Source organism: Chelmon rostratus, chromosome 13, assembly GCF_017976325.1.
Source record: "Chelmon rostratus isolate fCheRos1 chromosome 13, fCheRos1.pri, whole genome shotgun sequence".
In the NCBI taxonomy this organism is placed as follows: Eukaryota; Metazoa; Chordata; class Actinopteri; order Chaetodontiformes; family Chaetodontidae; genus Chelmon; species Chelmon rostratus.
The window spans coordinates 1,715,596-1,729,339 of record NC_055670.1 but is presented as its reverse complement, the minus strand read 5'-3'; the positions used below and the strand labels follow the sequence as shown (position 1 = coordinate 1,729,339).

Sequence of the window (13,744 nt, the reverse complement as noted above, 5' to 3'; positions counted from 1 at the left end):
AATTTCCAGGAATTGTGGTCAATGCCTTTTGAGAAAGGACTCAAACTATTTGGGTGAAGGAACTTTGTGTTGTGCATTGTGCAAAAAGCATTCTGTAAGGGCTATGTTTCTTTGGGATTTTGTCACAACAATTTGTTTATCCTTTGTTGAGTTTGAAGGCTTTGTAGGGACTGAGGCCACTGAAGAGCTGGCAGACCAAAAGCTTATGGGGATCAAGCTTTGAGAATTATAATTTCTCCAAAATAACTAAGAACATATATGAGGGCAAGGTGAAAGAGGAGTTTGAGCTTCACTTGTTCCGACATACAGTAGCTGCTATCTGGTGTTTGAAGGTTTGAAATGTATTTGACACTGTGTAAGGTCTGAGTCAAGGAAAGGACAAACTGCTGTCACATAGAAGAGATGACATTTCTGTGTGTCCAGTAGTCCTTGGATGTTTTGACAGTCCATCTCACTTTACCAGCCAGACCCCCATAAAACTCAACAAGAATAGACTTCCTCTCTGTCCAAGGCTAGCTGGACTTCTCAGTGTTGTCGCAGTTATTGTCCTATAAAGCTAAAAGCTGGGTCAATTCCTTCACCTTTACACTCAATCACTATCTGAAGGTGCAGCCAGTAAAACACAGTAACAAAGGCCCTCTCACTACGGTTTTGGTTTAATGTGGTTTCAGGCCAGCGTGGGGTGTATTTGACTCTGGATGACAAACTCTCAAGCATTCACACACAAAATACTGCTAAATAAATCTGTCACTGAGCTCACCTTCACATAAAGTGTAAGGATGGGACACGTGAAGGTGTGTCCTTCAGACTCTTGAACCTGTGCCTCCGCCCCTAAATAGACAGTCTAAAATCACAGGGACCAAAAATAAAGGTGGATCTGGCCACTCTTCTTGAACTCGTAAAGTCCATCATTTCAAAGTAAGACCGTCCGTCAGACTAAACAAGCAATTTGATGATGTCAGCTTGGGATCTGTGAAATTGTGATAATCATTTTTTACAATGCTTTCAAATTTTATAGCCTAAATGATTAATCAGTTAATCAAAAAAATAATAACTGGGAGGTCAACCATTAATGCAAATAATTACTAGTTGCTGCCCTACAACCCAGCAGCAGCCACCGCTGCACGCAAATGTAAGTGGTAAAGACTTGGTGTGTCAAACAGCTGACATTCCCACGACCAAACACACTTTCAGTTATCAGCACAGAAATGGACATGGCATTTGCTGTTGCTGTTGCAGCTGAAAAATCTTGACATTTTCTACTGCACCACAGCTCAAAATGACAATAATTTGTCCGCAGGGCTGTCAAAGGAGTTGCTGATCAATAAAAAATAGTGAGCTATTATGTCCACAAGAGCAGAGATTTCTAATTTTGAAAACACATTTCTCGCCAGCTCTTTCTCTAACAGCAGAAATGTATGTTTCTGATTGCGGCACCTTATTTAAACCACCGCCTGTCTTGTTGCAGCATTTCATTCTGGCACGTTTCTGCTACTGTGGGATTAGACATTGTTGTCAACACATAATGGCTGTTGCACAATGGGCTTCTCCCTGTGTGGTTGTTGAACATTAGTACAAACTGATGGCTCTAAAATACACCAACATATAATGAAATGGACTCAGGGATGCAAAGCATATGCAGTTGCTGTCATCAAATAGGATTTATTTTTCAACAATTACTTGTGCAGCCTGACAGTATGTGACTGGTGTTACAAACCTTGTGCTGTTCAGGGCTGTTGGCAGTCACAGCGGATGGTTGTCTGTATGAGGGCAGCCTTGCATGTGTGTGTATGCAGGTGCGTGTGTGTACGGATAATCACAGTGACGACAATAGATAATCACAGCAGCCAGTGACATTGTTTGTTGAAGGTCATTGAGCCCCTGTGTTTTCTAGATTGTTCATTAGGAAGAGGTGCGTGTGCGTTTGTGTGTGTGTGTGGGGGGGGGTGACAGCAATGGCAGAGGATTGCAGAGGAGAGTGGCCGATGGCATCGGGTTTCCTAACAGCGAGCAGACGACCCCGGCCCCGTAAATGTCAACGTGGTTTTGTTTTCTGCAAACAATGTGAAACTGTGCACTGTCCTCAACTGAGGGGGCCGGACCCATAAGCCTCTTTAAGCCCTTTGTCTCTCTGTCCTTTAAACTGTGCGCGTGCGTGTGCGTGCGCGCGTGCGCGTGCGTGCGTGCGTGCGTGTGCGTGCGTGTGTGAGAGAGAGAGAGAAATGGCTTCTCAATCTAAATCCACACACACAAAGGGCAGGGTTGTAACTGTCTATGAAGGTTTGATCATTTTGTTGTAGGGGTGCGTGATTTGATCTGAAATCAGTATCACAATTCACTGTCACATTTCCCTCTGTAGCAATGAATTAGGCTATGTCTTATTAATATTAATTACACCTCTGCACAAGAGTCTCGTCCTCCCACCTCTGATTAAATCTTCATTTTGTTCAATATTGTCTTGACTAAAACCAAAGTGAGACTACACAGCTGACATGGCATCGCTGTTTTGAACCATCTCCACCTCATATGCACCTGCACCTTCAGCTTCAGATTCAGATTTGAGGTTTTTTATTCACCTATGACCCTGGTTACACAGTATGTAATACAAACATGTATACTTTAAAAGAATAACACAGGAGTGACGTGCAGTGTGAAAAGAAACTTAGACAAGGTGATGTTTGCTGGTTTACATTTCCAGTCAGGCGCTAGCATGGTTTGTCTAATAAACCATGATGGGGCTAGTTGTGCTAAAGGCACAAAAGTAGTCCAGAATCTGACATGGTGGCTGTCTGCATGGGAGGATTGCACGCTTACATGTTTGTTGGCGTGTACAGTTTTTGGGCTGCCATCACATAGTCTGTGCAGACCCCTTGCTGACATGAAAAGACAATGAAAGTTACCGTGGCAGCCACACTGAAGCAGAAACTGTAAATTTAGTTTTACCCTACATCCTTTGCATTGTGACTTTTGCATACATTGGTGTTGTCGAGGGCAAGATGATTAAGTATTGTCCACTTGAATAAAAAGCTGCTCACTCCCAGCTCATTTTATATTGTCTCTCTGCTAAGCTCCTAATCTTGTCATGACCTTGTTTGTATTATTTCACCTATTTCAGTCTTAACTTCTCTCTCATCCTTCCTCTCAACTATCCTATTCTCATGCTTCTTTCTCGACACGTGTAGCCTTATCTGACATCTTCATCATCATCTGGTCTTCTTTTTCCACAGTTCTCTTCCATATTTCAGCTTGCTCTCGCTTATTATCTTGTCCAGGTTGCTGTCAGCGGTGCTGCGGACGTCAGAGGTCGAGTCCCGGGCAACAAGAGCAAGCCTGACAGAGCTGCTGAGCCCACAGATGGGAAAGGACATTGTGTGGTTCCTTAGACGCTGGGCCAAGACGTACCTGCTGGTGGATGAGAAGCTCTATGAGCAGGTTTGATCCTCACTGCTCCTCTCATGTTCTCTACAGCTGACATACCTCCACATAACATCATACATATAAAATCTTTTCCAGACCAGTCACCGTCTTGCACACTGCAGTATGTCTTTGTAATGTCTTTTCTCCATAATAGTAATAAACCAGGTGTTTCGCCTGACTCATCTTTTTTCCTGTCTCTCCTCAGATCAGCATCCCCATGAGCACAGCGTTTGGTGCGGACACGGAGGGGGCCCAGTGGATTGTGGGATATCTTCTAGAGAAAGTGATCAACAACCTGTCTGTGTGGAGCTCAGAGGCTGAGCTGGCGAACGACACTGTGGAGCTGCTGGTGACGTTGGTAGAAAAGAGGGAGAGGTGAGGACAGTGGTGTAGGGCTACAACAATTAGTCGATCAACAGAAGACTAACTGGCACCTATTTTGATCGCAATAATTGTTTTTACTTGTTTTTTTAAGAAAGAATTCTCTCGATTGAGCTACTCAGATTTAATATCTAGTAGTTCCCTTGTTCTGTCATGATTGTAGACTGATTATTTTTGTTATTTGGATTGACAGTCGGACAAAACATGAAGATTTGGGAAACATTTTATAGACCAAACAATTAATCCACAGGCAGAGATATCCTGAGTTTTATTGCACATTAATGGTCAAGCTTCAAAAGTTCTTGATCCTACTTTTCCCCATAATGCAACCAACAGCATTTTTGCTTATTTCTCAGATGTACTGAGTAGTTTCAAGTCTCTTGGCCTCCGTTGATGGTATATCTGTGGTGGAAGTTATCTTATTTCCTGCGAGAAACCTTTCTAGAAAAGATGATTGGACAAACTCGTCTTGTATTATTTAATAATAAATAAGAGGAGCAGTCAGGTTTACAGTGCCAAGCAAGTTTTAGCTGAAAGGACAGAGCTCATAATATTAGAGGTCTGACCCTGAGCAGGGTTCAAGACTGTTATTTTACCCTGCCTTGTATGAATACTTCTTTCAGTTTGTCATAACACCATGTGGTAGGGAGGAATCTTCATCCAAGGTCAAGGGAAAACAGCAGTTGCCTCCTCAGATATAAAACACTTGGTCAAATTAAACAGGAACGGACAATAGATAGCACACAAGGTTCAACAGTCATTTCAGTATTTTCAAGTACAGATTAGGTTGTGAAAGCTATTGAAAGTGCTCAGAACAGTTTGAGAAAGATTCTTTCTGTCAGTTAAAATGAAAACATGGAATTCACCCAAGTAGGATTTCTAATGTTTTGATAGGAGAACAACAGCATGCAGCTAGAAGATGTTTTAAGTCGGCATTACTTTGTTGAAGTGCTTGTTGTCAATAAGGCTTGGAAGCAGTGTTCTGAGGTGTTATGGGTAAGATCATCTGTAAGTGCAGATGTTTTTACGGCTTGCTGTGTGTTACATCACAACCACAGACTCTAACCGACACTCAATGTCTGTTCAGGGCTAACATCGTGGTACAGTGTGAGAGCTGGTGGAACCTGGCGAAGCAGTTTGCCAGCCGCAGCCCGCCCCTCCACCTGCTGTCCAGCTCCGTGCAGAGGTCTCTGATGAAAGCTCTGGTCCTGGGAGGCTTCGCACACATGGACTCTGACACCAAACAGCAATACTGGGCTGAGGTAATGTATGCATGTACACCAATGTACAGTAAAAAATAAGAGCCAAAATGATTAGTTAGTTAATGAATCAAGTAGACAATGGCCAGATATTTAATCAACAGCAGTTATGATAATCAATTAATTGTATACAAGAAAAAAAAAGGCCAAACTCTCTCAAAATGTGAGATTTTGAATCTTTTCTGAGTATTTATCCCAAGTATGATGTATTTGGGTATTGCATTGTTGGTTGGTCAGCTTGTGCTCTGTGAAATTGTCATGGTTAGACTTCATTCATTTATGACATTTGGCAAACCAAGCAATTACTCACAAACTTAATCAATTCAATAATTGATACTGAAAGTAATATTGGTAGTTGCAATCCTACAAAGGTGTGTTTTTGTATATTGTTTTATTAATTTTAGTTTTATTAATCGTTACTGAGGTGTACACTACTTAGCTCTACAATTCTTTTCTCAGTAATAATACCTTATTACAGGCTTGTTATAAATACATACATCAAAAGATTAAAGTAATTAAAAAAGACAGCAAGTATTTAAAAACTGTCTATTTTTGTCAGTATCTAATACTGACAAAACTGCCCCAAAGTCTAAAAAATGAATTACAATGACAGTAACACTGGGTTTAGGAATAAGTGTGCAAGGGGCTTGATTGACGGGACTGTAGAATAATTTTGTTAAACTTCAATTCTGTGTTAACATGAGCTCAGACTACAGGAGTTTTAGGCCAATTTATCCCTGATTCACCCCTCCAGACAATTGGAACGGAAATGTGGTCGGTACCGATGTTTGGCCCAGATTATCTGTTAATGGGAGGGGTTTACAGAACCAGTTTTAGACCCCCCGCACTGTTCACAGACTCATCGGAGCCGCTCTGATAGTTTCAAACAGGTTTGATATTTAGGAGTTAAAATCTGGATGATTACGTCAGTGTTTTCTGAGCAGGACCACAAAAGCCAATGAGAGAGATGACTCCTTAGTCCTGGAGCAGCTGACAGTGTTGGTAAATGGTAAACATTATAGCCCTTGAGGCTAACGTTAGCTAGCACATTACTGTTGGCAGATATTTAAACTGACAGTTCACCTCCAGTTCTCGTTGAAGAATAGACTACCCGCGTTGACGTCGTCTCCCCAACCTTTTTCTTTTCTTTTGTTTTTCACACTGCAGAACATTACTACAGCAAGTTGTATGTCCACCTCTGGTTTGTGTACGTCTGCTTCCCCATGAGATCACGTCAAATGATGCATTGCTCCCTCCCTCGATAATCAAAATAATATCCTGTAGTTAGAGAGGAGAACATCTGTGAAGTTTCTCCTCCTTTCGAATCAGTTCTGAGCCCAGCTGTAGCAGCTCTTTGGGGCATGGCGACCCACCACACCTACTCAGCAGCTGAAAGATTCTGGCATACATATTAAATCCTATAAACATAGCAGAGGAATTACAAGAACACACAAGCCAAGAAACAAGCAGTCAGATGATTGGTCAGGTGGAAAACACTTCTCCAGGTTAGTCACACTTATTTGCAAGAAAAAATAAAGGTAACTGCTAACTTAAAGGTATTCTGCTAACTGCAGAATGGCTCATCTCCAGTCTGCAGTACTTGACCTATATTTCAAATACATTCACTTTCTGATGTGCTTACAAATAAAGTGGTTTATATCATGTGGTTTGTTTAAATCATCTGGCTGCTCCTTGTCTATACAATGTTGTTATATATTCTGATGGAAATTAAGACAAAAACTATAAAAATAACCCTAGTCATAATGAACTAAAATAATCTTTTTGGTGGAAGACCCAGCAGCCAAAGAGCTTAACTTAAACTGTTCTCCATCTGATAATAATTGAAAGAAGTTTGTTGACATTAAATCTTCACCCAAGCCATGAGCTTTGTCCCTCAAAATTGCACAAAATCTTGTCAGTCCTGTTCAGAGTTAAAGATCTCTGCAGACTCCAGTCAGATCCAAGGAGGAGGAGTGATGGATGTAGCCGATAATATTCCCCCGTCGAGTCTTTCTCCCGTGTGTATAACATGATCCTTTTCGTGATCCTGGAGGCCTTTGTCTTAATAGGCTGACAGTAGTAAATGGGGGTGCAAAGCCACAATGACTCCAGAGTAATTACGGGGGTGGACGAGTGAGACAGCAGCTGTTGGCTCCTGCAGCTGCTTTGTCTGAACTCGGATGGCTCTCTTGGACGAGGAAGAGGAGAGATGGACCCAACAACTGATCAAACACTCCTTTGTTATCATCTGCATTCCTCCTCTTTCCTCACATTGACCGAGAAATCACTTTTATCCCATTTCAGATTCAGTTTCCTACAATGTCATAACTGAGTTCAGATAACCACAGTTTAAGGATAACACCAGTTAGAAGTTCCAGTCTAGTTTTGCTGCAGGTCTGCCCAAAGACTGTAGGCTGCCACTGATTTAAAAAATATTTGAGGGTTTTAAAAACTGCTCTTTAAAATGACTGCTTACGGCCTTTCAGATCTGCCAGATGATTTTAACAATGCATGGTGAATACAGAAATGTAAAATGATCCCATTAAAGCTGCTGATTGGCAGCAAAATAAAGTGAAGCTGGCCACTGAAATGACTGGAAACATGAAGAATGTGATGGATGTCCCATCTGAACACATCCTACAGACATTTATCAAGGCAATCGCGCACTTTGATTCTGAAATTAAGCTGAGACTCCCCGTTTCTCTCCATCCGTCCAGGTGCTTCACCCTCTCCAGCAGCGTTTCCTCAACCTCATCAACCAGGAGAACTTTGCCCAGATCAGCCAGGAGGAAGCTGTCAAACAGGAAATCGTGGCCACGTTAGAGGCGCTGTGCGGCATCGCAGAGGCGACGCAGATCGACAACGTGGCCTCACTCTTCTCTTTTCTCATGGACTTCCTGTCCAGCTGCATCGGCCTCATGGAGGTAAGCGCAGGTTGGGGAAAGATGGCCTGCATGTTGTTGTTCCTGTGTATCTTACAGTAGGTGATACCTCTGACAGCTTTGGAGGTTGATTCCTATTAGATCGATTAGTGGATGGTTCTGTAAAGCTCACTGGTTAAATACAAAATTGGACAAAGTAAGAGGCATTGAACTGAGCTGATTTGACCCATAGCATTCAACTCAAACGACAAGCCAACAAAACTCCATTTGCAATTCAAATGAATTTTAAGATGTCTTTCCACTCTTCAGTAAAATTGGTACAATGAAAGAGGCCTTAAAACGTTGGTCACGGTGTATATGTTTGGGAAGAAAGATTCTGTTAATATCTAGATGACCATCACATCACTGACTGTTGCTTCTGTTGTTCAGGTCTACAGCAACACGCCTGAGACGATTAACCTCATCATTGAGGTTTTTGTGGAAGTGGCTCATAAGCAGATCTGTTACTTGGGAGACGTGAGTGACACATCTTCATCTTCTTTCTCTGTTTCACCAGCAGATAATGTTTGAAGTCCAAAATGTTGTGCAGGTAATGATTTGTTGCCAGAGCAGCTGGTACTTTGCAAATAACTGATGAAGGTTTTTCAGCTGCATGTTGCTCTGCTTCCTGTGGGATGTTCTGTCAGTAGCTGGGATGCAGCTTTCTTTTTGTCTCTGATCGGTAACAGTTGGATATTTATCAAGAGATATTCATTAGTCAGTCTATTCATCTTTGACTGAGTTGAATAAGAGTGTAATTAATGAACAACTCAGAAGAACTGTACACTGATACAAGATAATAGCAACAGTCTGGCCTCAAGTTTATCTAAAGATGAAGGAGGTTCCTCATTGATGCGGGACAAAAAGACATGCATGTTTGCATGACGGAAACACAAAATGAAAGCAAGTGGTGTGAGATGCACTTAGAGAAAATAATTTCTAAGATTTTTTGGGGAAAAGGTCATGGCTTTTCACAGTATAGGATATCAGTAGAAAGGTGGGTGTTAGACTGTAAGGATAACATAAAGATGATAGACTTTTATCCATTCTCAGAGGATCTATGTCAGTCTAGCTGTGGTAGGAAACAGACTACCCTTTAAAAAAAGGAACCAGCGAGTCTTTGTGGCTTCAGATCCATGTAGCTGCATGAGATATTAACTGCCACTGCTGTCTCCTCTCCTCTCAGACTAAGTCCATGAAGCTGTATGAAGCGTGCCTGACGCTGCTGCAGGTCTACTCCAAAAACAACCAGAGCAGGAAGCGAAACGATGCCACAGCTGAGGAGGACCAGTACCAGGACCTGCTGCTCATCATGGAGCTGCTCACAAACCTGCTCTCCAAAGAGTTCATCGACTTCAGCGACACCGGTGAGCTGGCTCTGTGTCTGTGTCTTTAAGCATCAACTAAGAGGAGAAATCCACAGCCAGACTTCTCCATAGCCTGTTCATGGTGCCTCGGTTGCTTAAGATTCTGTCTCTTCTAGACGAGGTGTTCAGAAACCAAGACCAGGGAACACCGGCATCCAATCGGACAGTGTCTGCAGCAGATGTGGTTCTCTATGGTGTCAACATTGTTCTTCCACTCATGTCTCAGGACTTGCTCAAGGTAAACGTGGATGTCTTTTGGTGTTTAACCTTTGATCCAGGCTATACCTGTCCTTTCAGTGTCGCTCATCGAACTGGATCTGTTAGTATGTCGTGGTCTGTGGGCTCATGCTGATCATGTCCTCGCTGTTTTCCAGTTCCCCTCTCTGTGCAACCAGTACTACAAACTCATCACCTTCATCTGTGAGATCTTTCCAGAAAAGATCCCACAGCTGCCTGAAGACCTCTTCAAAAGCCTCATGTTCTCCCTGGAGCTGGGAATGACCTCGTATCCTCCCACGGCCTGCCAGCATGTGTGTGCGTGTGTTTGTGTGTGTGAAAATGCACATACATAATCTTGTGTGATTATTTACTCAAAGTCCCACATGTGTGTATGTATGTGCATCTGTGTGTGATTCGCACTAACTCAGCCATACAGACTCTGAACAGTCAGGCTTCAGCTGCCAGAAGCAAGTGAAGGCTGTTATCACAGAGGCAGGAGGAAACCAGCTGTTTATCTAAATGTGGATTAGCCCTGTATAACAGCCCAGTGTGATTCGTTATTGTTGGTGGTGATGTCAGCCAAAATTAGCATACTATAACAGAAATTAGTGCCTGAATGGCACAATACAACTACAACAAAAATGATTAATAATAGACTATTATTATTAACTAGTCTTTCAAAGTCATCTCTAATTACTAACAGGTCTATTATTATCCTAGTGCAATTGATTGATTACCCGGAAAAGTAGACATGACTAAAAAGCATGGAGTTGTATCCTATTGTTTTGTGCATCAAGCCCATTGTTCATAATTTCATAGAAGCATTTAATTGGCAGATCATACAGTTCCACTATGACTTACAGCAGACATGTATATTTAGTTCATAGATATCCTGTGAACCCCAGTGCTGGGTATGGCTGATCTTTAATGGCATACTGTTTATCAGGGTCCTTGTCTGCACAGCACAGTGGAAAATCAATCTTTAGACCAGAAAAACACATTAATCTCTGAGGAGAAAGAAAGCTCAGTGGTTATGAGCTGTAAAACGCAGATGGCACACCCTTCAGATAAAAGCATGCTGAAATGCTGAGGAGAGTGTTACTTTATCTAAATCTTGATCTCAACTTCCCTGAAACAAAGAACCTGACTAAAATTAAAAAAAAACAAGTTAGCTGACTTACTTTGAAGGAATTATGCAGCATGATGGAACAATAGAACCAGACAATAATGAATCTGAAGCTGAAGGAAATGTGCTTGAGGGTGCGTTTGTATGTCAATGTCATGTTCCATAGACGTCCTTATTACTGCTACGCTACTATGGCTAAGTGCTAGCACCGAGCACCATTTCTGTCCTAAAAAAAGCCGAAGCGCCTGAAGTGATTAGAAGTGATGAAAACAGATAAAGCAACAATAATGAATCATACTAGGCTGTGAATGTGGTCCACATTTAGATAAACAGCTGTTTTTCTCCTGCCTGTGTGATAACAGTGTTCACTTGGCAGCTGAAGCCTGACCGTGAAGAGTCTGCTTTGCTGAGTGGTGGTAATCACACACAGACGCACATACATGTGGGACTTTGAGTAAATGATGAATGTGTGTGTGTCTGCAGTGTTGGCTTTTGACTGTGCACATTCAATTTGGCCTATTGATACTCTGAGTATTGAGCCTCACTACTGTTTTTTTTGGTACCGAGTGAAATGGGCCAATGGCAGGTACTAAAAGTTTGCATCAAATGCTTGTTCACGTTTGTACTCTTTACTGCTCATTGTTAAGAGGACCGTTTAGTTTGAGAACTTTTTTAAATGGAAAAGGGTTATTGTAAAGTATAGCAAGGTGAGAACTGAGATTGTATTGATATCGCTACCGAAACTAGGCTGTTGTCTTTGTACTCCTATAAAAATGCACACCATACCAGGTCTTAGTACAAAAAAACATTTTACAGAGATATTTTGATTAGCCTGAAACTCAAAATCGGCCGCAGAGAGTGTTACATAATTACTAATCTCTGGTTTGCCTGCTGCAGCTGTGAAAGACAGAAAAAAAAGCAAACTGTTCTGTAGTTTCTGCTCCTTAACGTCTGCGTTCAGGATGAGTTCAGAGATCAGCCAACTGTGTTTGGAGGCTTTGTCTCCTTTGGCTGAGCAGTGTGCGAAAAACCAGGAGAAGGACACGCCACTCTTCATCGCCACCCGTCACTTCCTTAAGGTACAGCACACATCTGGCTGGGTTGCATTTTCACCACAATAAAACATAGAAATGTAATGATTCTACTAACATCCATGTTCTTGCTTAACTAAAATGGTTGTAGACTTTTGCATAATAAAAATTTTCCTTTTCCCACCGTGTGTTTCATCATCTGTGCCTCCAGTTGGTGTTTGACATGCTGGTCCTGCAAAAACACAACACAGAGATGACAGTGGCAGCAGGAGAGGCGCTCTATACACTTGTGTGCCTGCACCAGGTGAGTAAGTAACACAGAACACCTGTCAGCACCAGGATGCTCCAGTGCTTCAACCTGTTCATGTCCAGAGGAGAAATGCTGGGTCAGTGCTGGTTGGACCCATCCAATACATGGTTTCTCCTGATCTGTGATATACTATCAGTGGCAATACTTGATATTTCAAGCCAATGTCAGTATTTATTTTTAAATCAACACATGATATACACAAAAGTTGTGTTCTGTTGTGTTTACTAGGCATTTTATGCCGTTTTATAATAAAGTCAACAGTAAAGAGATGACAGGAAATGAGGGGAGAATGTTTTTGTGTGATCCCTTACATTTTATTATGAATGAATTGTAACCACAATATGTGCAGAGGGGAACGTTTCACAGGTGAAGAATTAACTTGTCAGTGCCCTCTAGTGGACAAATGTCAGGGAGACACTTTGTGTTGAAACCACTGTTACTCATCAGCTGCTAATCTTGGCTGTACTATTAAATCTCTTAATTTGACCCTGAGTGGATGGTCTGTTTGTTCTCTCTGTCAGGCGGAGTACTCTGAGCTGGTGGAGTCTCTGCTCTCCTCACAGAGAGACGCCGTCATTTACCAGCGGCTCGCAGATGCCTTCAACAAGTTGACGGCCAGCAGCACGCCGCCCACCATGGACCGCAAGCAGAAGGTTGCCTTCCTCAAGAGCCTGGAGGAGTTTGTGGCCAATGTGGGCGGCCTGCTCTGCATGAAATAACCACTGGAAACCGACTCCGCCTCGATTCATGGTTTTGAAAAGCAACCCCCTGCTTCATCCCTAAGAACTATGGGCAGAAGAGACAGCTGGAAGCCTCTGATGAACTCTCTGTCTCTCCACCTGCTGGGGAATCCAACTCATGCCTGAATGTTTACCCTGTTTTCACCTCCTGGGATTTAGTTTTATGTTGTTGTTTTTTTTTTTTCTTTTTCCATTTTCCTTCCCGCCCGTTACACCGTCGGCCTGCCCCTCCAGCATGATTGACAGACTTGATGACGATGATGTGGCAACCATGGAGACAGAACTGCAGACCCGACAGACTCAGTCGGAAGATCCTGTTGGCTGAAATGACGGAGCACTGACCATTATGACAACGAGTGGTGGAGCAGCAGCCGATGCGTTGTCCTCCCCTCCACCACCTCATGTACCAGGGGGCTGCCAGAACACGCACGCATGCGCGCACACACACACACACACGCACACACAGTGTAATTGAGGGTAAAACAGGTTGCTGTTATTGAAAATTGAAGGAGAAGTTTTGTTTTCCAGTGTGGCGTTATGTTTTAGGTATTAGAGGGGCCATTTTGTTTCAAGAATGCCATGGCAACCACCTCCTCTCTAGTGCACACACATACACTCAGACACACACATACACACGCACACATGTCACCCCAATCCCAGAGTGCCTTTGTTTTGATTGTCCTCTGTGTGTGTATGTGAGTTTGTTTGTGTGTTGTGTCGTACATCAACTGACAACAAATAACGACCGTGCCTGTTATTCACCACAAATACAGCAGATGCACACGCACACACACACACACACTCAAAAAATGCACATGAACACACAAATGCGAAATGCTGCCATGACTGGCCAGCCTGGCTGTCTTTGGGGTTGCTGAACTGCACAGCACAGCACAGGACGACGTTTGTTGGTTGGCGATGACAGAAAACCAAAATCAGATTGTGCTTGACTAAAGGGTGTATATATACTATA

General features: G+C 42.6%; 1 protein-coding gene across 1 annotated transcript in view; it reads left to right on the top strand.

The window, feature by feature from the left end:
- The window catches only part of xpo4 (exportin 4), a 59,274-nt gene extending 46,356 nt beyond the window's left edge, over window positions 1-12,918 (top strand). Inside the window, exons 14-24 of the mRNA XM_041950552.1 lie at window positions 3,273-3,432; window positions 3,623-3,792; window positions 4,886-5,060; window positions 7,775-7,981; window positions 8,369-8,455; window positions 9,165-9,345; window positions 9,462-9,583; window positions 9,720-9,850; window positions 11,652-11,769; window positions 11,933-12,025; window positions 12,553-12,918. Coding sequence (XP_041806486.1) covers window positions 3,273-3,432; window positions 3,623-3,792; window positions 4,886-5,060; window positions 7,775-7,981; window positions 8,369-8,455; window positions 9,165-9,345; window positions 9,462-9,583; window positions 9,720-9,850; window positions 11,652-11,769; window positions 11,933-12,025; window positions 12,553-12,750 — 1,642 coding nt within the window. The 3' untranslated portion in view covers window positions 12,751-12,918. The remainder of the gene's footprint in view (window positions 1-3,272; window positions 3,433-3,622; window positions 3,793-4,885; window positions 5,061-7,774; window positions 7,982-8,368; window positions 8,456-9,164; window positions 9,346-9,461; window positions 9,584-9,719; window positions 9,851-11,651; window positions 11,770-11,932; window positions 12,026-12,552) is intronic.
- Window positions 12,919-13,744: the final 826 nt, after the last annotated feature.